The sequence below is a fragment of the Pseudoliparis swirei genome, chromosome 12 (genome assembly GCF_029220125.1).
Source record: "Pseudoliparis swirei isolate HS2019 ecotype Mariana Trench chromosome 12, NWPU_hadal_v1, whole genome shotgun sequence".
NCBI lineage: Eukaryota > Metazoa > Chordata > Actinopteri > Perciformes > Liparidae > Pseudoliparis > Pseudoliparis swirei.
Window position 1 is genome coordinate 2264122 of NC_079399.1, and position 23571 is coordinate 2287692.

At 45.1% G+C, this 23571-nt stretch overlaps 2 protein-coding genes across 4 annotated transcripts in view; both read left to right on the forward strand.

Annotated features, from left to right (window-relative positions):
• The window catches only part of LOC130202990 (myelin transcription factor 1-like protein), a 27973-nt gene extending 14054 nt beyond the window's left edge, over window positions 1-13919 (forward strand). Inside the window, exons 6-10 of the mRNA XM_056428887.1 lie at window positions 5685-5906; window positions 6111-6202; window positions 6820-6923; window positions 7788-7931; window positions 11756-13919. Of these exons, the coding sequence (XP_056284862.1) occupies window positions 5685-5906; window positions 6111-6202; window positions 6820-6923; window positions 7788-7931; window positions 11756-11896 (703 nt within the window). The 3' untranslated portion in view covers window positions 11897-13919. The remainder of the gene's footprint in view (window positions 1-5684; window positions 5907-6110; window positions 6203-6819; window positions 6924-7787; window positions 7932-11755) is intronic.
• Window positions 13920-15373: 1454 nt separating this feature from the next.
• Window positions 15374-23129, forward strand: e2f6 (E2F transcription factor 6). 3 transcript variants are annotated; one of them, XM_056427526.1, is made up of 9 exons: window positions 15374-15544; window positions 17242-17550; window positions 17884-17924; window positions 19511-19614; window positions 20455-20641; window positions 21880-22035; window positions 22129-22243; window positions 22533-22677; window positions 22753-23129. In XM_056427526.1, the coding sequence occupies exons 1-9, from the start codon at window positions 15428-15430 to the stop codon at window positions 22776-22778; spliced, it is 1200 nt and encodes a 399-aa protein (XP_056283501.1). In that variant the 5' UTR covers window positions 15374-15427; the 3' UTR covers window positions 22779-23129. The 3 variants fall into 3 exon arrangements, with proteins under 3 accessions (XP_056283501.1, XP_056283502.1, XP_056283503.1); XM_056427527.1 differs by having other exon boundaries at window positions 19511-19551; XM_056427528.1 differs by lacking the exon at window positions 22753-23129 and having other exon boundaries at window positions 22538-22672.
• Window positions 23130-23571: the final 442 nt, after the last annotated feature.

The following is a 23571-nucleotide window of genomic DNA, read 5'->3' on the forward strand; positions in this document are numbered from 1 at the left end:
TGCTTCATGTCTTACAGCTGCATTCTCTCTACTGACCACCAGGGGGCGACTCCTCTGGTTGTATAGAAGTCTATGCTTCATGTCTTAAAGCTGCATTCTCTCTACTGACCACCAGGGGGCGACTCCTCTGGTTGTATAGAAGTCTATGCTTCATGTCTTAAAGCTGCATTCCCTCTCCTGACCACCAGGGGGCGACTCCTCTGGTTGTATAGAAGTCTATGCTTCATGTGTTAAAGCTGCATTATCTCTACTGACCACCAGGGGTGACTCCTCTGGTTGTATAGAAGTCTATGCTTCATGTGTTAAAGCTGCATTATCTCTACTGACCACCAGGGGCGACTCCTCTGGTTGTATAGAAGTATATGCTTCATGTCTTAAAGCTGCATTCCCTCTCCTGACCACCAGGGGCGACTCCTCTGGTTGTATAGAAGTATATGCTTCATGTGTTAAAGCTGCATTCTCTCTACTGACCACCAGGGGGCGACTCCTCTGGTTGTATAGAAGTCTATGCTTCATGTGTTAAAGCTGCATTCTCTCTACTGACCACCAGGGGGCGACTCCTCTGGTTGTATAGAAGTCTATGCTTCATGTGTTAAAGCTGCATTCTCTCTACTGACCACCAGGGGGCGACTCCTCTGGTTGTATAGAAGTCTATGCTTCATGTCTTAAAGCTGCATTCTCTCTACTGACCACCAGGGGGCGACTCCTCTGGTTGTATAGAAGTCTATGCTTCATGTGTTAATGCTGCATTCTCTCTACTGACCACCAGGGGCGACTCCTCTGGTTGTATAGAAGTATATGCTTCATGTCTTAAAGCTGCATTCCCTCTCCTGACCACCAGGGGCGACTCCTCTGGTTGTATAGAAGTATATGCTTCATGTGTTAAAGCTGCATTCTCTCTACTGACCACCAGGGGGCGACTCCTCTGGTTGTATAGAAGTCTATGCTTCATGTGTTAAAGCTGTATTCTCTCTCCTGACCACCAGGGGGCGACTCCTCTGGTTGTATAGAAGTCTATGCTTCATGTGTTAAAGCTGGATTCTCTCTCCTGACCACCAGGGGGCTCCTCTGGTTGTATAGAAGTCTATATAATGACTCTACCTCTCTCTTGATGTATTCCCTCAGTAAACATTGTAAACATGAGTTCATGTCTCTAGTTTCAAGTCTTCTTCTATACAGCATGATGTCATCATTTAGCACTTCATGGTCTGTAGAGTCAACAGACCATGAAGGTCTCGGGTAGGCGGGGCTTCAAGGTGATTGACAGGTCGACACCAGGGACGTATACTCCGTCTCTACGTCACTCCTCCTCATTCCACATGTGGTCACTTCTGTTCAACAATGGGACGACAACAATGTCCAAACTCAAGGCTTCAAAACATCCGTCCACAAACCAAAGTATGTGAGTGTGCAGATTGGGTCCAATTGATACTTCTGAGTTTGTTCAGGGCATTCAAGACCACTGAACAGAACCGGGTCCGGGCGGTCTGGAGTCCAGAGCGGGGTCAAGTCCGCGGTAGAAGACCAAAGCGCCGTGTAACCCCCTGTGTCTGTGCCCCAGGTGTCCGACCTCCGGCTGCGATGGATCCGGACACATCACTGGGAACTACGCCTCCCACAGGAGGTACAGTAGCCGCTCCGGACCGCGAGCCGAACACGAGCCAAACACACGCAGTACGTCACGCTGCAGATGTTCTTCTGTCCTGCAGTCTGTCCGGATGTCCACGAGCCAAGAAGAGCGGCATCAAAGTCCTCCACAGCAAAGAGGAGAAGGAGGACCAGGAGTCTATCAAGTAAGGTTCCTCCAACACGAGGGGAGTTTGAGGAGGGGGCTCACGAGGAGGCGGACCTTCTACTGAGGGGTCGTGTCTATTCACGAAGTGATGCTTTGAAACGACCTCCTCACCTCTATCTCGTGGAATACAGCCAGTCAGCGTCCTGGAGCGTCTCAGTCCAAGGCCAGAATAAATCCTGATTAAAAGCCAAGAGGGTCAAGGAGGAGCAGAATCAAGACGACTATTTCAACTCTCTTCATTTTAGGGAAAGAAGGAGCAAATTCGAGATCAAAGTTTCGTATTTTGAGGAGATTCATTAGTGAAGAAGCAGTGTTGACGGATCGCTGTTACCAAGCAGTGTTTTTTTTGGCAATTTGATGAATCCAATTCCAATATTGTCTTTCTTCTTTTGCTCCATTCTGGTCTCAACGATGAGAAACACAGAACCCGTCTTTTGGTTCTGCTGCAGAACAAAAATCCGTTAGACATGAAAATCCAAAATAGCCGTCTGCAAATATTGAATGTCTTGATGGTGAAAAGGTAAGAACTGAAGAGGTGGGTCAGCATGACGGGTTGAGGTCTTTACTCGGTCTTGAAGTTCTGAAAAAAGAAACTTCATGGTCTTTATGTCACCGTTGTTTTGAAGACACAAGTTCGGAGGTTTCGCCGTCGCCATCTTGGCTGTTTTGCAACCAGCTAACAGGAAGTGACCACATCTGGAATGAGGAGTGACGTAGAAACAGTGTATATGTCTCTGGTCAATCACCTGTAGCCCCGCCCCTAAAGCTTCCCCTGCTTTATGGTCTGTGTGACTCTACAGACCATAAAGTATAAATGATGACATCATGCTGTATAGAAGAAGACTTGAAACTAGAGACTGAGACATAAACTCATGTTTACAATGTTTACTGAGGGAATACATCAAGAGAAGTAGAGTCACTATATAGACTTCTATACAACCAGAGGAGTCCCCTGGTGGTCAGGAGAGAGAATGCAGCTTTAACATGTGAAGCATAGACTTCTATACAACCAGAGGAGTCGCCCCCTGGTGGTCAGGAGAGAGAATGGAGCTTTAACACATGAAGCATAGACTTCTATACAACCAGAGGAGTCGCCCCCTGGTGGTCAGGAGAGAGAATGGAGCTTTAACACATGAAGCATATACTTCTATACAACCAGAGGAGTCGCCCCCTGGTGGTCAGGAGAGAATGCAGCTTTAACACATGAAGCATAGACTTCTATACAACCAGATGAGTTGACCCCTGGTGGTCAGGAGAGAGAATGCAGCTTTAACATGCGAAGCATATACTTCTATACAACCAGAGCAGTCACCCCCTGGTGGTCAGGAGAGAATGCAGCTTTAACACATGAAGCATAGACTTCTATACAACCAGAGGAGTCGCCCCCTGGTGGTCAGGAGAGAGAATGCAGCTTTAACACATGAAGCATAGACTTCTATACAACCAGAGGAGTCGCCCCCTGGTGGTCAGGAGAGAGAATGCAGCTCTAACACATGAAGCATAGACTTATTTTTTGTGAACTCATGCCAAGTTCTTGACCTGCAATCCAAAAGAGATATTATGATGAAGAAAAAAACGTAAGAAAGTTTGGGAATTTTTGCTTGATGAATAAGAATGAAGTGACTTTTGACTTATCAATTAATCCTGCACTGGTTTGAGAAATAATTTCTAAAACGACAGGAAGTGTCTCAAAGATTCTGCCCTTTAAAACCTGCGGAGCTTAGCGAGCGTCACAGTTATTCACATTGAGTGTTAAAGGTGTGTGAATATGAATTATAGCTCTCCATCTGTCACGTCGTTAACAGATTCATCTGCTCTCTCTTAAAATTCCGCCTGTGTGCGTTGACCTTTTCTAACTTTAGGGAAGAATATTTGAGAAGCTTGCGGTGGTCAGTCCTCCACTTCACCTCCCAGCAGGCCGAGAGCACTAAAGGTTAGCGTCAGCGAGCGCCTGACATTTCCCTTAAAGCAGAGCCGCAATGTTAAGCCGGTACAACCTTGTGAATAATAAGTTCAGCTGGTGTCGGTCTGCAGCCAGCTGTCCACCCCCCCCCCCCCACCACACACACACCATCATCATTAGCCGCCGGTTCATAATTAAGCTAAAAACCTGAGTGTCTGCGAGGGGATCGACCCGCCGACGCAAATGTCACCGCGAAGCAGGAGGACGAGCGGGGCGCCGTCCGCATAGCGAGCAGTGACTCCACGTCCGGCTCGACCAATCAGTGGCTAGAACGCTTTGTCCTTCAACCACGACTCTACAGACTCTAAGACTCTACAGACTCTAAGACTCTAAGACTCTAAGACTCTAAAGTATCTAAGACTCTAAAGACTCTAAGACTCTACAGACTCTAAAGACTCTAAGACTCTAAAGTATCTAAGACTCTAAAGTCTCTAAGACTCTAAAGACTCTAAGACTCTAAAGACTCCAAAGACTCTAAAGACTCCTAAGACTCTAAAGAGCCTAAATACTCTAAAGACTCTCAGACTATAAGACTATAATACTCTAAAGACTCTAAATACTTTAACTACTCGAACAACCCTAAATACTCTAAGACTCTAAAGACTTTAAGACTCTAAAGACTCTAAAGACTCTAAGACTCTAAGATTCTACAGACTCTAAGACTCTAAAGTATCTAAGACTCTAAAGACTCTAAAGTCTCTAATACTCTAAAGACTCTAAAACTCTAAAGACTCTAAAACTCTAAAGTCTCGAAGACTCTAAAGACTCTAAATACTCTAAATACTTTAACTACTCTAACAACCCTAAATACGCTAAGACTCTAAAGACTCTACAGACTCTAAGATTCTACAGACTCTAAGACTCTAAAGTATCTAAGACTCTAAGACTCTAAAGTCTCTAATACTCTAAAGACTCTAAAACTCTAAAGTCTCTAAGATTCTAAAGACTCTAAATACTTTAACTACTCTAACAACCCTAAATACGCTAAGACTCTAAGATTCTACAGACTCTAAGACTCTAAAGTATCTAAGACTCTAAGACTCTAAAGTCTCTAATACTCTAAAGACTCTAAAACTCTAAAGTCTCTAAGACTCTAAAGACTCTAAATACTTTAACTACTCTAACAACCCTAAATACGCTAAGACTCTAAAGACTTTAAGACTCTAAGAGACGTCCAACCCCAGGTTGCTCCTCATGCTGAGCACGGGGTAAACCAGAGGTCCAAATACATGGGCGTCAAATTAAATAAAGTTCTTTTTTTATTGGTTTTGGTGAAGAGGTTTTCACACTCTCAGTTTTTAAATCGTTTTTGTTCCTTTCAAGACAACCGTTGGATTAATCAATGGATTCCCAAAGAGTCAAACTAGCTTCATATGGATAATACTTCATCGTATTCAACTTGGTTTCCTCAGAGTTCTGTTGTCTGCATATTAGGAGACGGAACTCGCCGGTTTCTGATGTTTGGAATCCTTGAGTTCGAGGATTTTGCCATCTTGGATTTTTCCCGCCGCCATCTTGGTTATTTCAATGAACAGGAAGTGCCCCTCTAAGGACTGAGGAGGAGGGACGTAGAGACGCCGTATACGTCTTTGGCGTCGATCTGTCAATCACCTTGTAGCCCCGCCCCTAAAGCGTCCCCATGACCATCATTTCCTAAATGATGACATCATGCTGTGTAGAAGAAGACTTGAGATGAGCGTTCGGAGCGTTCGGGCCACGGCGGGTGGAACGGTGTCGTTTCCTGAAGGACATTCACAGTATGTGTCACTTTGGGATACGACCTGCAGAACTTGTACACGACGATTATCATCTATACAACTTCGGAGCCCGCCTTCCGGCCCGAGGACGACTCGGCCGACGGAGCGACCGTCGCCCCAGGAGGAGACTCTCTGAGCTCTCGCCGCTCTGCCTCCTCCCTCTCGCCAGGTGTCCGGTGCCCGGCTGCGACGGCCAGGGTCACGTGACGGGGAAGTACGCCTCCCACCGCAGCGCGTCGGGCTGCCCCCTGGCGGCCAAGAGGCAGAAGGACAGCTACGTGGACGGCTCGCAGTTCGTCTGGAAGTCCGGCAAGACGGACGGCATGAGCTGCCCGACGCCCGGCTGCGACGGCTCGGGTCACGTCAGCGGGAGCTTCCTGACCCACCGGAGGTGGGCGTGGCTCTGTGTCATTCTGTTTCAACCGTATCGCGCAAAAATTGCTCTTTTGTCACTATTGCTTGTTTTCGATTGATATTTTTTTTCCGCATTTCATCGAATGGTGACGCAGACGTAGATTCATTTCCTTGCAGCAGCTTGAAGGTCCATCGAAGGAAAAGCTTTCGTCAATGTGTGTGTGTGTGTGTGTCATTGCAGCCTCTCCGGGTGTCCCCGGGCCACGTCGGCCATGAAGAAGGCCCGGATGAGCGGCGTGGAGATGTTGACAATCAAGCAAAGAGCGAGCAAAGGTCAGAGACGAAGCCCGAAGCAGAGAAGGAGAAGGACACAAACACATCGGGGTTCAAGCTTTTTAGACCTCTGCTCGAAAAAACATACCCAAACTAAAAAAGAGTCTGTCTCCTCTACCACAGGGGATATTTGAATATTTTTTCGTGTTAGAATAAAAGTAAACACTTGTGAGAATACTCCAGATGTGTGAATATCAGCCTTTATGTTCCTGGTTCAGATTAAATGAAGACGGCACACAGAACAAATTAAAAAAGTTACAGGTTCGCCTGGTAAAAAACACTTTTTATTATGATAATATCTTTGGAATGATGGAGCTGAAAGGTTCAAACTTTGTGAGCATCATAGCACAATATCTGACGAGTATCTCCGCGAAGTTTGGCTTAGAAAAAGTGAAGCAGGACAAAGTTAGAGCCTTTTGAGTAAAGAGAGTTTAGGCGAGGGCTCCAAAATGTCTGGGCCATTTGAGTTTTCTCATGTACCAGACTATATATCTCACTTTTATATTACTAATGGGGTTCAATACATGGAACAAAAACATTCAAAATCTATATGAAAATCTATATTTGTAATGATTATTATTTGTTATTGAATGAAATGCTCTCTCTGTTGGGGTCAGGCATCGAAAACGACGAAGAAATCAAACAGCTGGATGAAGAAATCAAAGATCTGAACGAGTCCAACACTCAAGGGGAGTCGGACATGATAAAGCTGAGGACACAAGTAAGGAGGCTCCTGATGGTGCGTTCACGGTCGTGTAAATACATCGAGGATGTGGTGTTACAAATAAACCAGACGCTGCTGCGGCTTTATACTGAATATGGAACATTATTCACACGAGTAGATACATCACATATAATACAAAGAGACCCACTGCCAAGATCTCACAGATGATGCAACGTTTGTGTAAATATATACTATATATATATATAGTATATATTTATATAACTATTTTCTCTGGATGCTAATTGAGAAGTTCTATAATTTGGAAAATCTTTTGTGTAAAACACATTGCATCATCTGTGAAATATTGACAGTGAGATATATATATATATATACATACATATATATATATACTATATAGTTTAGTATATTTTAGTCAGACATCTTTTTTATGCTCCAAGTGTTAAATGATTTCATCCGTGTTGACCTGTTGTCTTCATACATTTAAAATATCATAGATTTCCCCACAGAAATACTATTTTTTTAAATGTACTAATCAAATCCAACTGATTTTACTTCTATGTTCTTTTATTGGTGTAAAGCAACTATCATGAAACTCAATCCCTGGACAGATATTTCACATTAAAAGCTCTTCGGCGGCATTTTTGCCATTTCTGGGTATGCTTTTAATCTGAAACATGGGCCAATGGCCACGGGCAAGCCAGGGGAGTCAATGAGTAAATATAATCATTATTTCCGTTGATATAAACTTAGGACAGACGATATGGTGGGTGTGATAACATGTAATCAGTACGACAGCACTCGTCTCTTTATCTCTTCATCTGACTGGTTCCTGTCGTCTCTCCATTAAACCCCACCGCCCCTCCCCCACCGCCGCTGACGTTGCTGTCGTTGCTCTCCCAGATCACGACCATGGAGAGCAGCCTGAAGTCCATCGAGGACGAGAACAAGGTGATCGAGCAGCAGAACGACTCGCTGCTGCACGAGCTGGCCAACCTCAGCCAGTCGCTCATCAACAGCCTGGCCAACATCCAGCTGCCACACATGGTGAGGCTGAGCGCAGCGCCCCCTGCAGGAGCTCTGCTGCAGTCTCAGGCTGCAAAGGGAAACGCACTAAAAGTCTGATTTTCTTTCGTCGTCAGCTTTCGCTTCAGATGAATCATCTGGAAATGTTAAACTGGCAGCTAGATGGAGTGATTCAAGAAAGCGTATTTGTTTTTGTTGATTTGAAAAAATACTCCAAAACATTTGAAAATCTGGAAATTGAAAAAAATGTATATATTTTTTTTATTTGAAACTGTGAACATTACACAAATTGAAAAGTTGAACATTTTAAAATCCAAAGAAATTGACAATTAAAAAAATGTAAACATTAAAACAAATATTTGAGAAATTGAAATATTTGGACATTTTATAAATAAAAAATGCTAAAAATACAAATGCTAGATATTTAAAAATGCTAAGAAATAAAAAATGCTAAACAAAATTGTAACGCTAACATTTGATGATTGAACATTTGAAAATGTAAATGTAAATGCAAATGTAAGAATCCTCGAAAGCATCATGTGTTATTTTGTATAGGCAATCGGTCAATAACTTCCCTTCACAATAAGAGCTTATTGAACACTGTGTCTAAAGGTAGCAGCTTCCTTCCTCCATTTATTCACAAACATATGATGCTTCAGGCAATTAGATTATTTACTGAGAAAACGTGCAGTGAAAACTAAACTTTGGCCATTTTGGTAGAAATATTGTGAGGATTGGACATAAGTAGTTATTGTAAACAATGAAGGGATTGGTTAAGTAGTACAAGATCTCCAGAGGGAAGTACATTTCTTTCTCATCTTCTTTCTCAAAACCAAGGGAATAAACTTCCAGTGAAATGAGAGCAACTTTAAATTGAGATTTAAATTGTAAACCTGAAATAGAAGATTAATTTCATTTTGTCCTTTTTTTTTACTCATCTGCTTCTTTCAGTTCGCCACCTCCTTCTTCTTCTTTTTTTCCCAAGCAGTCCCTGCTGTGCTTCTCCCGTGTTTACAGAGCGTCTCATAAAGAAATGGCCTTGACTGTTTTTCAGTTTCAGCGAAGCGCTCGCGGACGTTTCGACGTCTCATTGTCTCGCTGTGGAAAGAAGGCCGCGGCTGATTGGATGAACTCTCTTTATCAAAGCGTGACTCAATACCTGGGCTCCTGGCTTCTAGTTATATCGAGTAGTCGCACCACACTGCAAGAAAACATGTCCGCCTTAACAAAGACTCAGATTTGTGTCCCTCTTGTAATTAAAAAAATAGTTCTATCTTGTTATTTAAATAACAATTAGTTCATTTGTTAGTGGAAATTTCAGGATACATTTCTCACTAAATCCAAGTCTCCCTTCACAATGTAGACCTTTTGAGCAAATGTCACACCCAATATTAACATTAGTTATATTATATTTGACAATAGGAAATGACCAATACGCAAAGTAAATGTTCACTTGCAGTTTGAACTCACTTTTATTTTATTCTCTCCCTAAATTCATGATTAGAAATTTACTTTAAGATCTTTTTGTTCTGTTTGTTTTATTAAAACTTTCATGTGAACGGAGCCGAGGCCGGGCGTCGCGTGTCTGTCTCTTTAAGAGGCCGGACGTTGTGTGTCTGTCTCTTTAAGAGGCCGGACGTTGTGTGTCTGTCACTTTAAGAGGCCGGACCTCGTGTGTCATCTCGCTTTAAGAGGCCGGGAGTCGCGTGTCTGTCTCTTTCATAGGCCGGGCGTCGCGTGTCTGTCTCTTTAAGAAGCCGGGCGTCGCGTGTCTGTCTCTTTTATAGGCCGGGTGTCGCATGTCTGTGTCTTTAAGAGGCCGGGCGTCGCGTGTCTGTCTCTTTTATAGGCCGGGCGTCGCATGTCTGTCTTTAAGAGGCCGGACGTCGCGTGTCTGTCGCTTTAAGAGGCCGGGCGTCGCGTGTCTGTCTCTTTAAGAGGCCGGACATTGTGTGTCTGTCTCTTTTATAGGCCGGGCGTCGCGTGTCTGTCTCTTTAAGAAGCCGGGCGTCGCGTGTCTGTCTCTTTTATAGGCCGGGCGTCGCATGTCTGTGTCTTTAAGAGGCCGGGCGTCGCGTGTCTGTGTCTTTAAGAGGCCGGGCGTCGCGTGTCTGTCTCTTTAAGAGGCCGGGCGTCGCGTGTCTGTCTCTTTAAGAGGCCGGGCGTCGCATGTCTGTGTCTTTAAGAGGCCGGGCGTCGCGTGTCTGTCTCTTTAAGAGGCCGGGCGTCGCGTGTCTGTGTCTTTAAGAGGCCGGGCGTCGCGTGTCTGTCTCTTTAAGAGGCCGGGCTTCGCGTGTCTGTCTCTTTAAGAGGCCGCTAACAGACTTCTCTGTGCACCTTCTCCTGTAGAAACCGCCACAGAAAGAGGCCCCCGTAAAGCATAACTGCTGTTTACAGATGCTGGCCAGAGTAAGAGGTCCATTTACCCTTTATCCAAGTGTCCTCCTCTACTGCCCCCCCCCCCCCCCCCCTAAAGCTCCTCTAGACCCCGGAGGCGTCTGCACTTCACAACTAACTAAACTAACTATTACTGACATCAGCATCAGCTAACCTACTGACCATTCCAGATTCCAGATTTTCCCAAATTACATTTCTGCAAACCGTCGGATCCGATGAAGACGTCTGAGTCAAAAAGAGGTTTCGCTAAACGTTTGATATCCTTTATCCCGCTAGCAGAAACGTACAACGCCTCGTTGGCTTCCAACATCCTTACTGTAAATAAACAACAACAACAACAACCTCCCTGCAGACTTACGTAACGTCATGTAGCAGTGTTTATAAAGTTATGTAAAAAGCACCAACGTTGACTTTAAGCCCCTCCCACAAGTCCTTTGTAAACGTGCTTGGTGGTCGTATTCGATATTACACAACGTAGAACTCATTCCTGTTGACCTTCACACGATGTCACTCTGGTGAAAGGCAAACAACTTTAACGTACAACATGTCCGTAGTTTTCAGAAACGTACAATAACAACACGGCTTTGTTAACGGTAGTTTGTTACAGAGCTGATCTACCGGGAAATAATCCGATTGGTTGAACAGTTGAACACCTAAATCTGTAAATTATTAACAAAAGATAAATAATTCTAATTCTGATGACATAACAAACATACGGTATGCCACGCAACCAGCTCCACATCGTACTTCCTAGCCCAGCTACTCCACTTCCTGCTTTAGCAATAAGCCCCGACATCAGACGTAAGTCGTGGGATGCCCAAAACATTTAGTTTAGTGATATTTTTGGGATCCCGGGCTGAGAAAGCTCATCTGGACCAAAAACTACGGGGCCTCAAATCGCGCCTTGTGGGACGCCACATGCAAAACTCACTGTGGCCGTCCAATCTCTAGTCGAAACTTGAACACGTTCAACTATTTATTTTCTTTTAACAACGCTGCCGTTGTTTGACCCTGAGGTCAAACTCGACCCGTGAGAATCCTGCTGAAGCCAACGCCGCTCTGCCTTTGAGAACTCAAACTCGCAGTGGGCGTGGCTAACTTTAACGACCGCGTCTCCGTCATCCGACCATGGACTCATTAGTTTTGAACATCCTGATTTTGCCTCCATATGCGACACATTGACCCTCCATCCTTCCACCAGCTGACCATCCCCCTCCGAATGTGCTGCATGGTTTGGATTTGCATTGCGTAATCTCAACATCGTAACGAGGAGCCGTTCAGAGAGCTCGTGCTTCCTTGACGGTGTTCCCTTCCTCCCTTGCCGCCCTCTTATCTCCTAACCCCCCCCCCCCCCCCCCCACAGTGAGAACATACATTGTGATTGTCTATAAACACAAACTCTCATCGCTCTGACTGTTTCTTCTTCTGTGGTTTCTGTCCTCTCTCAGGAGCCAATGAATGAGCAGAACTTTGACACGTATGTGAGTACCTTGACGGACATGTACACTCACCAGGACCAGTACCAGAGCCCGGAGAACAAGGCGCTGCTCGAGAACATCAAGCAGGCCGTTCAGGGTATCCAGGTTTAGCTCGGAATGAGGCCAAAATCAACAAATGCAAAGCAAAAACAAAAACAACAACAACAACAGAAAAAAAGTCCAAAAGAAGGGAGTGGGTTGTTCTTTGCTGCTGTAGTCTAAACATAGTTATTTGAATGATTCTGCTGTTATGCTCTCAACTCCATGGGTATTTCTCTTTTTATTTATTTAATATTATTATTATTAGGGTCCTCTAAGACTTCGTCGTAGAGGAACCTATTGTTATTGTAATTTTAATTGTCGTTGTCTTGCTTTGAAAAACAAATTCCGGCGTTTTTAAAACGAACATTCAACGTTTTGTACATTTTCATATGACCTAATATAATGTGATGTACTGTTTATAGCTGCTAATTTATGCACATTCTAGTGTATATGTATTTATTTATTGTAAGCTTGGATAATTTCTTAATTTTTGAACACGATGCATTAAAAAAAAAACGTCACGGGTTTAACGGAGAAGGGGCGGGGCCTCAAGAGTGGGGAGGGGCCTGAAGAGCAATCATTTACAGAGAGGCCGGAGGTCGTTTAACGGGTTCATTCATTGTTTTGGTAATGTTCGAACGTGGATATTAATATTAATGTAACTCTAAAAATCACCAGAAGAACCAACGCTGTAAGCGAGAAGATCTTCAAACATCATGACACGGAAACTTAGCGGTGCAAATCCCATCCCCCCCTTTCGGAGTTGTCTCGCTCTGAAAAAAAGAAAAGAAAAAAAGACAAACGTGGAGACAATCTGCCATCCTGAAATTTCTTTTTAAATCATCGACCTCGAACTCGCTGTTCGGACAACGTGTCAGCAATATTGGTATGATAATCTTAAAAATCGTTTGGAATATGGGATGCAATCTATATATGAGAAGAAGAAGAAGGGAAAAAAATGTTTGGGTATATGCAATTTTCTTATGAATAAAACTTAGCAGAGAGCTGGTAGATCTTTTTACTAAATATAAATGTATTGCGTTTTGTACAAAAACCTTTTACTACAATCATGTTTTTGGGGAATCGGACCCTCGGTTCCGTCACGGTCGACTTTGCACAGGGACACCGTCGTTTCCATGTTTTGATGTTTTTAATTGGCCGGCGGCGGGAAAAAGGAATATTTGTAAAGATATGTTTTTTTTGTTGTTGTTTATTTTCCAAAAATGTGTGACGGCTCCACCGGACTTACAGGGTCAAACGTCCCCCCCATCCGTCATTGTATATTGCACTCTGTCCAATCACGCGTCCCCACAACCGGGAACGCGGCCGCCAGATGACGTGGCCACCGAGCGGCTTTTTTTTTTTTTTGCCGGATTATTTTATGATTGCAAATCTAAAAAGATGAATAAAAAAAAAAGAAGAAGAAGCGTAGAGCCAGACGTCTGCGCACTGAACTCGCCGACTTGAGTGTTTTTCTTCGCCGGACTGACGGGACGATGTTTTTTCCGAACGCCGTCGATCATGCATGCACTTTACTGGAGTATGTCAAGTATTATCACGTGGTAAACATGAAGCAAAAAACTGTACAGCGAGTTTGTGGAAACTGACTTTGAGGAGACTTTGTGCTGATGGAGAGAAACCTGGAGGGACTTGAGTGGAATGGATATTTGAAGGAAAAACTCCCCCTGGTGGTCACCTGGAGTACTGCGGAGCTCCCGTCTGAAGCGGGACGCTCGGTTGTTTCTGAAACATGTTTGAAAACGCGAATGCATCGTTTAAGATGAGCTCTCTATTCTGTCGACGCGCAGCCTTTTATTTTGGGGATATCGCTGCCTTTAAGTCGAAATTAAGAAAACGTTACGTTAGAACAACACGAGGACGGAACGTGGAAAAAAGATAATTTATTTGAAATGAACGACTATGTTTTTGCAAACCAGCCCGTGTTCATAGAAGCTGGAGGGGGAGATGTAAACTGCAACTCCCATGATGCATTTCAAGGTGACTCATCCAATCAGAAAGCTTAGAATTCTATTTGGTGCACCTGTCGTTAAAAACAAGTGGAAACTAACGATTTTTCTTTTAAATTATTGGTCAATATTGGATGAATTAGGTAACTACGGCCCTATTCTCTGGGCCTATCATTGCTATATATATATATATACATATATATATATATATATATAATATAATAATAATAATAATATATATATATAATATATGTATATATATTATATAATAATGTATTTATATAATAATATATATATATATATATATATATTATATATATATATATATATAGAATTGAAGAAACAGCCCCAGATAGTGTTTCTACAACCACCAAACTGCCAGCTGGGGGAGTTTTCCTTTAAACAATCTTCTTCTTTGGACTTTTTACTGGACGGGCCTCATCCTTCACAGCTCCGTCCAAAGCTTTGTGTCTGCAGCTTCCTGCCACTGAACTCTTGCATTAGATAGACTGACGGCTTGTATTTTTATTTCGTCAGTTGTTCCGACTGACGACAAAGGAAATGGGAATTAAAGCACAATTCTGCCACTTAAAGACGGTCAATAGACTAGATATTGTAATATCAGATGTAAAAGCTAAACTGTAACTATTTACATAGAGAATCTCAACACTAACATGTGACATGCAAGAATGCAAAATAAATCCATATGAATATTTGTGAAATCATCGGTTTATGAAGATGTTACAGTTTCTTTTTTTCCAACGAGGGGTTTTTATACGACGTTAATTTTCTCTTCTTTTACCCCTTTTTTCTGTGCTTCTCGCAAAACTTTCAACAACGGTTTTCTTACCACATGGCATGGGTTTCGTTGATATCTTTGCTGTATGTTCAAGGTCACGAGATACACGGCGTGATATTTTAATTTGACTTGTGAAGTTTGTACAATTTTTATCATGCTGGTGTTGGCATCTCTTGCTCTGAATAAATCTTGTGTTGCGACACTGATCACGACCCGTTATTGTTGTGTCTCTGAGATGTAGTGCAGTAAAAAAAATACAATATGTGCCTCTAAGATGTAGTACAGTAAAAAATACAATATGTACCTCTGAGATGTAGTACAGTAAAAAGTACAATTTGTACCTCTGAGATGTAGTGCAGTAAAAAATACAATATGTACCTCTAAGATGTAGTACAGTAAAAAATACAATATGTACCTCTAAGATGTAGTACAGTAAAAAATACAATATGTACCTCTGAGATGTAGTGCAGTAAAAAGTACAATATGTACCTCTGAGATGTAGTGCAGTAAAAAGACTAATGTATTTTTTCCTCTAAATGTAAAAAATCGGAGAAAACATTAATTAAAAAGTCAAATATTCAGATAGTTAAGTTTCTTCATTAGTTATTCAAGTAAATCAGTTGATCATGCTAATAATACAAAAGTATTCTCAATTATTATGTTAATATGTGTAATAATAATTATCGGCCACCAGGTGGCGACCATTGGGCGGGCTCTGCTATATTTCCTTCCATTGTTGTACTTCCGGTTCAAAACACCAGCTGTTTCCGGTCTGTCAAAACAACAGCGAAACACGACGTAAACAACCCGGGACGGTCGCATCGGCGGGTTGCCATGGTGAAGTGCGTCGTCTCTGGCTGCCAGAGCCGCGTGACGAACGTTCCGCGCGGGATCTTCAACCGGCCGCCGAAGAGGTTCTTCAACTTCCCAGAAGACACCGCGCGGGTCAAGGTAACGTGGGAGTTTAACCAACAAGACGTCGAACTACGTCACGTCGAGTTAGCCCGAACCTAGCTTCGTGCTAACACGCTGGAGAGGTTAGGTTGAGGTGCTAGTCGGCTAGGGTTAGTGGGCTAGGGTTAGTGGGCTAGGGCTAGTGGGCTAGGGCTAGTGGGCTAGGGTTAGTGGGCTAGGGCTAGTGGGCTAGGGTTAGTGGGCTAGGGTTAGTGGGCTAGGGCTAGTGGGCTAGGGCTAGTGGGCTAGGGTTAGTGGGCTGGGGCTGGTGGGCTGGGGCTGGTGGGCTGGGGTTAGTGGGCTGGGGTTGGTGGGCTGGGGCTGGTGGGCTGGGGTTAGTGGGCTGGGGCTGGTGGGCTGGGCTGGTGGGCTGGGGCTAGTGGGCTGGGGTTGGTGGGCTGGGGCTGGTGGGCTGGGCTAGTGGGCTGGGGTTGGTGGGCTGGGGTTGGTGGGCTGGGGCTGGTGGGCTGGGGCTGGTGGGCTGGGGCTAGTGGGCTGGGGTTGGTGGGCTGGGGCTGGTGGGCTGGGCTAGTGGGCTGGGGCTGGTGGGCTGGGCTAGTGGGCTGGGCTGGTGGGCTGGGTTAGTGGGCTGGGGCCAGTGGGCTGGGGCTGGTGGGCTGGGGTTGGTGGGCTGGGGCTGGTGGGCTGGGGCTGGTGGGCTGGGGCTGGTGGGCTGGGCCAGTTGGCTGGGCTGGTGGGCTGGGGCTAGTGGGCTGGGGCTAGTGGGCTGGTTAGTGGGCTGGTGGGCTGGGGCTGGTGGGCTGGGGTTGGTGGGCTGGGGCTGGTGGGCTGGGGCTAGTGGGCTAGGGTTAGTGGGCTAGGGTTAGTGGGCTAGGGCTAGTGGGCTAGGGCTAGTGGGCTAGGGTTAGTGGGCTAGGGCTAGTGGGCTAGGGTTAGTGGGCTAGGGTTAGTGGGCTAGGGCTAGTGGGCTAGGGCTAGTGGGCTAGGGTTAGTGGGCTAGGGCTAGTGGGCTAGGGCTAGTGGGCTAGGGTTAGTGGGCTAGGTTTAGTGGGCTAGCGTTAGTGGTTAGGTTTAGTGGGCTAGGTCTAGTGGGCTGGGGTCTTGTGGTTCAGGTCTAGTCTGACCTGGGGTCTTGTGGTTCAGGTCTAGTCTGACCTGGGGTCTTGTGGTTCAGGTCTAGTCTGACCTGGGGTCTTGTGGTTCAGGTCTAGTCTGACCTGGGGTCTTGTGGTTCAGGTCTAGTCTGACCCGAGGTCTTGTGGTTCAGGTCTAGTCTGACCCGGGTCTTGTGGTTCAGGTCTCGTGGTCTCTGACCCGGGGTCTTGTGGTTCAGGTCTAGTCTGACCCGGGGTCTTGTGGTTCAGGTCTAGTCTGACCCGGGTCTTGTGGTTCAGGTCTAGTCTGACCCGGGGTCTTGTGGTTCAGGTCTAGTCTGACCCGGGGTCTTGTGGTTCAGGTCTAGTCTGACCCGGGGTCTTGTGGTTCAGGTCTAGTCTGACCCGGGTCTTGTGGTTCAGGTCTAGTCTGACCCGGGGTCTTGTGGTTCAGGTCTAGTCTGACCCGGGGTCTTGTGGTTCAGGTCTAGTCTGACCCGGGGTCTTGTGGTTCAGGTCTAGTCTGACCCGGGGTCTTGTGGTTCAGGTCTAGTCTGACCCGGGGTCTTGTGGTTCAGGTCTAGTCTGACCCGGGGTCTTGTGGTTCAGGTCTAGTCTGACCCGGGTCTTGTGGTTCAGGTCTGGCTGGCGGCCCTGAGGGAGACCCAGAAGCAGGACTCCACAGACCAGCACCTGATCTGCGAGGACCACTTCCTGCCGGAGGACATCTCGGCCTCCGGGGTCAACGGGGACGCCATTCCCATCATGCCCCCGTACCTGGACGGGCCCATGGGCCGGGTCAGCCCCTGGGGGGCGGAGTCCTCCTCCTCCGAGGAGGAGGAGGAGGAGGGGGAGGCGGCTCACTGGGCCCCCTGCGGCGGCGAGGAAGACGAGGAAGACGAAGACGCTCCGGTTAAAGTGGAGCCACCAGAACCTCCAGAACACAGGGTCAGGGGTTTGAGTCTGGGCATATTCATATATTATTTTATATATAAATAAATAAAAGTCTGTATATTAATACATATATATAATATTATGTATATTTATTATATATATATATTATTTCATATATACATATATATTATATGTATGTGTGTGTATATTATATATATAATGTATTATATATATGTATATTATGCCTAATATATATGTGTGCGTATATATATATTATTATTATATATATAATATGTATATATATTCATTGTATATATTGTATATTTATTGATACAATATATATAATCGATGCATCTTTAACCTCCGTTTAAATGTTCTGAATTTCAGGATCCAGGCGCCAAGAAGACCTCCGAGACCAAAACCCCCAGGTAAACAAAAACTGTGAGCCGGTCTGTGAGCCGGTCTGTGGGCCGGTCTGTGGGCCGGTCTGTGAGCCGGTCTGTGAGCCGGTCTGTGAGCCGGTCTGTGAGCCGGTCTGAGGGCCGGTCTGTGGGCCGGTCTGTGAGCCGGTCTGTGGGCCGGTCTGAGGGCCGGTCTGAGGGCCGGTCTGTGAGCCGGTCTGTGAGCCGGTCTGTGGGCCGGTCTGTAGGCCGGTCTGAGGGCCGGTCTGTGGGCCGGTCTGTGAGCCGGTCTGTGGGCCGGTCTGAGGGCCGGTCTGTGGGCCGGTCTGTGAGCCGGTCTGAGGGCCGGTCTGTGGGCCGGTCTGTAGGCCGGTCTGAGGGCCGGTCTGTGGGCCGGTCTGTGAGCCGGTCTGTGAGCCGGTCTGTGGGCCGGTCTGTGGGCCGGTCTGTGGGCCGGTCTGTGAGCCGGTCTGTGAGCCGGTCTGTGAGCCGGTCTGTGAGCCGGTCTGTGGGCCGGTCTGTGAGCCGGTCTGAGGGCCGGTCTGAGGGCCGGTCTGTAAGCCGGTCTGAGGGCCGGTCTGTGAGCCGGTCTGTGGGCCGGTCTGTGAGCCGGTCTGTGAGCCGGTCTGAGGCAGTCTGTGGGCGGTCTGTGAGCGGTCTGTGGGCGGTCTGAGGCGGTCTGAGGCAGTCTGTGAGCGGTCTGTGAGCGGTCTGTGGGCGGTCTGTAGGCGGTCTGAGGGCGTCTGTGGGCGGTCTGTGAGCGGTCTGTGGGCGGTCTGAGGCGTCTGTGGGCGGTCTGTGAGCGGTCTGAGGGCGGTCTGTGGGCAGTCTGTGGGCGGTCTGAGGGCGGTCTGTGGGCGGTCTGTGAGCAGTCTGTGAGCGGTCTGTGGGCGGTCTGTGGGCGGTCTGTGGGCGGTCTGTGGGCGGTCTGTGAGCGGTCTGTGAGCGGTCTGTGGGCGGTCTGTGAGCGGTCTGAGGCGGTCTGAGGCAGTCTGTAGGCGGTCTGAGGGCCGGTCTGTGAGCCGGTCTGTGGGCCGGTCTGTGAGCCGGTCTGTGAGCCGGTCTGAGGGCCGGTCTGAGGGCCGGTCTGTGGGCCGGTCTGTGAGCCGGTCTGTGAGCCGGTCTGTGGGCCGGTCTGTGAGCCGGTCTGTGAGCCGGTCTGTGAGCCGGTCTGTGGGCCGGTCTGAGGGCCGGTCTGTGGGCCGGTCTGTGAGCCGGTCTGAGGGCCGGTCTGAGGGCCGGTCTGTGGGCCGGTCTGTGAGCCGGTCTGAGGGCCGGTCTGTGAGCCGGTCTGTGGGCCGGTCTGTGGGCCGGTCTGTGGGCCGGTCTGAGGGCCGGTCTGTGGGCCGGTCTGTGAGCCGGTCTGAGGCCGGTCTGTGAGCGGTCTGTGGGCGGTCTGTGGGCAGTCTGAGGCGGCTGAGGCGGCTGAGGCGGTCTGTGAGCCGGTCTGTGGGCCGGTCTGTGGGGTCTGTGGGCGGTCTGAGCAGTCTGACGGCCGGTCTGACGGCCGGTCTGTGGGCCGGTCTGAGGGCCGGTCTGAGGGCCGGTCTGAGGGCCGGTGATGATGATGACGGGAGGGACTGAGGAAGGTTGTGATGTGTCTGTCGTTGCAGCCTCAGTCCGCCCCAGAAGAGGATCCACAACAAGAGAACTGGTTGGTGCTTCATTTCAACTGAGAAATATAAATATAAGTCTAATGTTGACGGAGGAGATGGAGGCAAGCAGGAAGCGTGTGTGTGTGTCTATATATTATATATATATGTTATGTACAATATATGTGTGTATGTATATAATATAAAATATATATATATATATATGTATTCATTATATTTATATATATATATATTCATTTCATTTATATTTATATATATATATATAAATAAACATTCAGATATTATTTATATTCATTATATCTTATATTTTCAATTATATATATATAGAAGTGTATGTATGTATATAGTTCTTTATTTTCTGTAATGCAATTAAAAAAAAAAAATCATGCATTCTGGATTCATTACAAATCAACTGAAATATTGCAAGCCTTTTATTCTGATTTATTGCTGATTATGGTTTACAGCTTAAGAAACTCAAATATCCTATCTCTAAATATTAGAATATCATGAAAAAGTATACTAGTAGGGTATTAAACAAATCACTTGAATTGTCTAATTAACTCAAACACCTGCAAGGGTTTCCTGAGCCTTGACAAACACTCAGCTGTTATAAATCTTTTTTTACTTGGTCTGAGGAAATATTAAAATTTTATGAGATAGGATTTTAGAGTTTTCTTAAGCTGTAGGCCATAATCAGCAATATTATAAGAATATATTTCAGTTGATTTGTAATGAATCCAGAATGCATGACATTTTTTTTTTTTTATTATTTTTAAAAATAAAGAACTTTATCACAATATTCTAATTTTCTGAGACAGTCCTGTATATATATATATAAATTTCATATATATATATATCTAAATAAACATTCAGATATCATTTATATTCATTATATATATATATATATTATGTGTATATGCATCCTGTGTGTCCTTGCGGTCCAGATGTGTCTCTGGGGGTTCTGACGCGGCGCTTCCTGGAGCTGCTGGCGGCGTCTCCGGACGGCTCGGTGGACCTACGGCACGTGGCCACGGTCCTGCAGACGCGGCGCCGCCGGGTCTATGACATCACCAACGTGCTGGAGGGAATCAGCCTCATGGAGAAGGAGTCGACCAACAAGTTCAAGTGGATGTGAGCCAACAGAATATTGTTATTATAATATCTGCTGTTATTGTTATTGCCCCACGTTAAAGCCAGTAAGTTTTAATATATAACCGTCAGCTGACAGCTATAAATATATATACAATATATATAATATAAGTATAAAAAAAATATATATATATTATAGATGTATATATATAAAATATATATGTATATATATGTGTGTAATATATAGATGCATATATAAAATATATATAATATAAATATAAAATATATATAATATATGTATGTATGTGTATATATATATATAAAATGTATATAATATAAATATATATATATAATATATGTATATATATATATATGTGATATATATATAATATTATATATCTGTTATATTTATACATAATATTATATATATATATAATAGCATATATTATGTATGTATATATAGGACTGTCTCAGAAAATTAGAATATTGTGATGAAGTTCTTTATTTTCTGTAATGCAATTAAAAAAACAAATGTCATGCATTCTGGATTCATTACAAATCAACTGAAATATTGCAAGCCTTTTATTCTTTTAATATTGCTGATTATGGCTTACAGCTTAAGAAAACTCTAAAATCCTATCTCATAAAATTTTAATATTTCCTCAGACCAAGTAAAAAAAAAGATTTATAACAGCTGAGTGTTTGTCAAGGCTCAGGAAACCCTTGCAGGTGTTTCGAGTTAATTAGACAATTCAAGTGATTTGTTTAATACCCTACTAGTATACTTTTTCATGATATTCTAATATTTAGAGATAGGATATTTGAGTTTTCTTAAGCTGTAAGCCATAATCAGCAATATTAAAAGAATAAAAGGCTTGCAATATTTCAGTTGATTTGTAATGAATCCAGAATGCATGACATTTTTGTTTTTTTAATTGCATTGCAGAAAATAAAGAACTTCATCACAATATTCTAATTTTCTGAGACAGTCCTGTATATATAATATTAATATTATTATATATAACTTTTAGGCTTCTCAAAAAGCTGAGAATTTTCTGCTTTCCATTATTTTCAAATTCACTAATTACTTTAATTCATTGGCTGAACAATTAATCTTTCAAATTATTAACGGATGAATCAACATTTTGTTTTGCTATCTGAACTAATAGCTGCTATTCCACTTAGTTTTTAGCATTTTCTTTAAAACATATATTCATAATTGTTGAGTCAAATTGCTGTTGAATCCGATGTAACGGCGCTCTGTGGCGCCGCCCGTCCAGAGGAAGCTGTCGGATCTCCGGCTTCCTGCGGATCAACCAGCAGAAGTTCCAGAGGGAGCTGGAGAACCTGAAGCTGGTGGAGGAGACGCTGGACTCGCTCATCAAGAGCTGCGCCCAGCAGCTGTTCGACATGACGGACGACGCCCACAACGCCAGATATCCTTCACAGCGCGTACCGCTGCCACTGCTTTGCTGCCCCCGTGTGGCCACAAACAGCGACTGCAGGTTTCTTTAACGCGCCCTCCTCACGTCGGCCTACGTCACCGCCGAGGACGTCGGCCGGCTCGCCGCCTTCCGGGAGCAGACGGTGCTCGTGGTCAAAGCGCCGGAGGAAACCAAGTTGGAGGTTCCTGCGCCCAAAGAGGTCAAACAAAATGGCCGATGTGTGGATGAATCAACAGGGAGTTGTTGTTGTTGTTGTTGTTGTTTCTATTGACGATTGAAAGGTTATTTCATATATATCTTTCTGGACCTGATACGTTCAGGAAGTAGACGCATGTTGTGTGTCTTCAGTTCATGACGTGTGTGTGTGTGTGTGTGTGTGTGTGTGTGTGTGTGTGTGTGTGTGTGTGTGTGTGTGTGTGTGTGTGTGTGTGTGTGTGTGTGTGTGTGTGTGTGTGTGTGTGTGTGTGTGTGTGTGTGTGTGTGTGTAGGACAGCATCCAGGTGCACCTGAAGGGGGGGAGGGGCCCCATCACGGTTCTGACCTATGACATCGTGGCTGAAGGAGACCCTGAGAAGAAGAAGAGCTTCTTAACGCTGGAGGAGAGCCGGATAGCGACCGCCGTGCTGCTCACAGGTAACCATGACGACACACCTGTCTGTCCCCCCCCCCCCCCCCCCATCACGTGTCTGATATGGTTGTGTTCTCCAGGGTCCAGCAGTCCGCAGAGCGCGTAGCCGCCAGACGGCCACCAGGAGGCGCCGGCTGTCCTCTCCAGGAGCCTGAACGCCTCGTCTCCGTGGTAACGGGAGGCGTCCAGGCTGTCTGTCACCTGACTCAGCCAGAATGTTTAAATCATGAATCGACTCCCAACACCTGAGGATCCATTTCAGTGTCTTTTGACTGAATAGGAGGAAGAGGAGGAGGAGGAGGAAGAAGAGTTTGACCCGGGACCTGTCTTTGTGTTGTGATGTTTTGGAGGGGAGGAGCTTAGTGACTCTGTCTCACTCTTTATTTTACTTTCTTTGTGTTTTTTGTATCAGTTTAAAGGAGAAAAGATTCTTGAATCAATAAAACTATTGAGAGAGCGTGAAGAGGAGTGTTGTTAGAGTGACATCTTAAAGACACACGCTGACCTTTGACCTCTGCAGCGTAGAAATTATTTACAGAACGAAATGTCGCAAAAAAAATCCTGGGAAGCAAAATAAGAAAATATAAATAAAGAAACTTAATAGAGAGATGTTGAAATGAATGTTGCCAGAATCAAAATATATTTTTTCATTATTTGTTTATATATGTTTATATAACTTAATTTGTTATTTTTAATACAGTGACGCCATGATGCAGTTGCAGTTAGATGACACTAGGGGTCACTATAACCCACACACACGTTTCACTTAAGTTTTATTATTGTGCACTGTTTAGTATGGAGTATATATGTGTATACATGTATATATACAACAGGACATATACATTATATATAATGTCCGGATACAGCTGATAGAGAAGGGTTATTCACAATGTGAATTA

Coding starts and splice junctions, on each gene's coding strand:
- e2f6 (XM_056427526.1), top strand. CDS start 15,428: ATGGTGAAGTGCGTCGTCTCTGGCTGCCAGAGCCGCGTGACGAACGTT. Junction 17,551..17,883: donor CAGAACCTCCAGAACACAGG/GTCAGGGGTTTG, acceptor TCTGAATTTCAG/GATCCAGGCGCCAAGAAGAC. Junction 20,642..21,879: donor ACCAACAAGTTCAAGTGGAT/GTGAGCCAACAG, acceptor CCGCCCGTCCAG/AGGAAGCTGTCGGATCTCCG.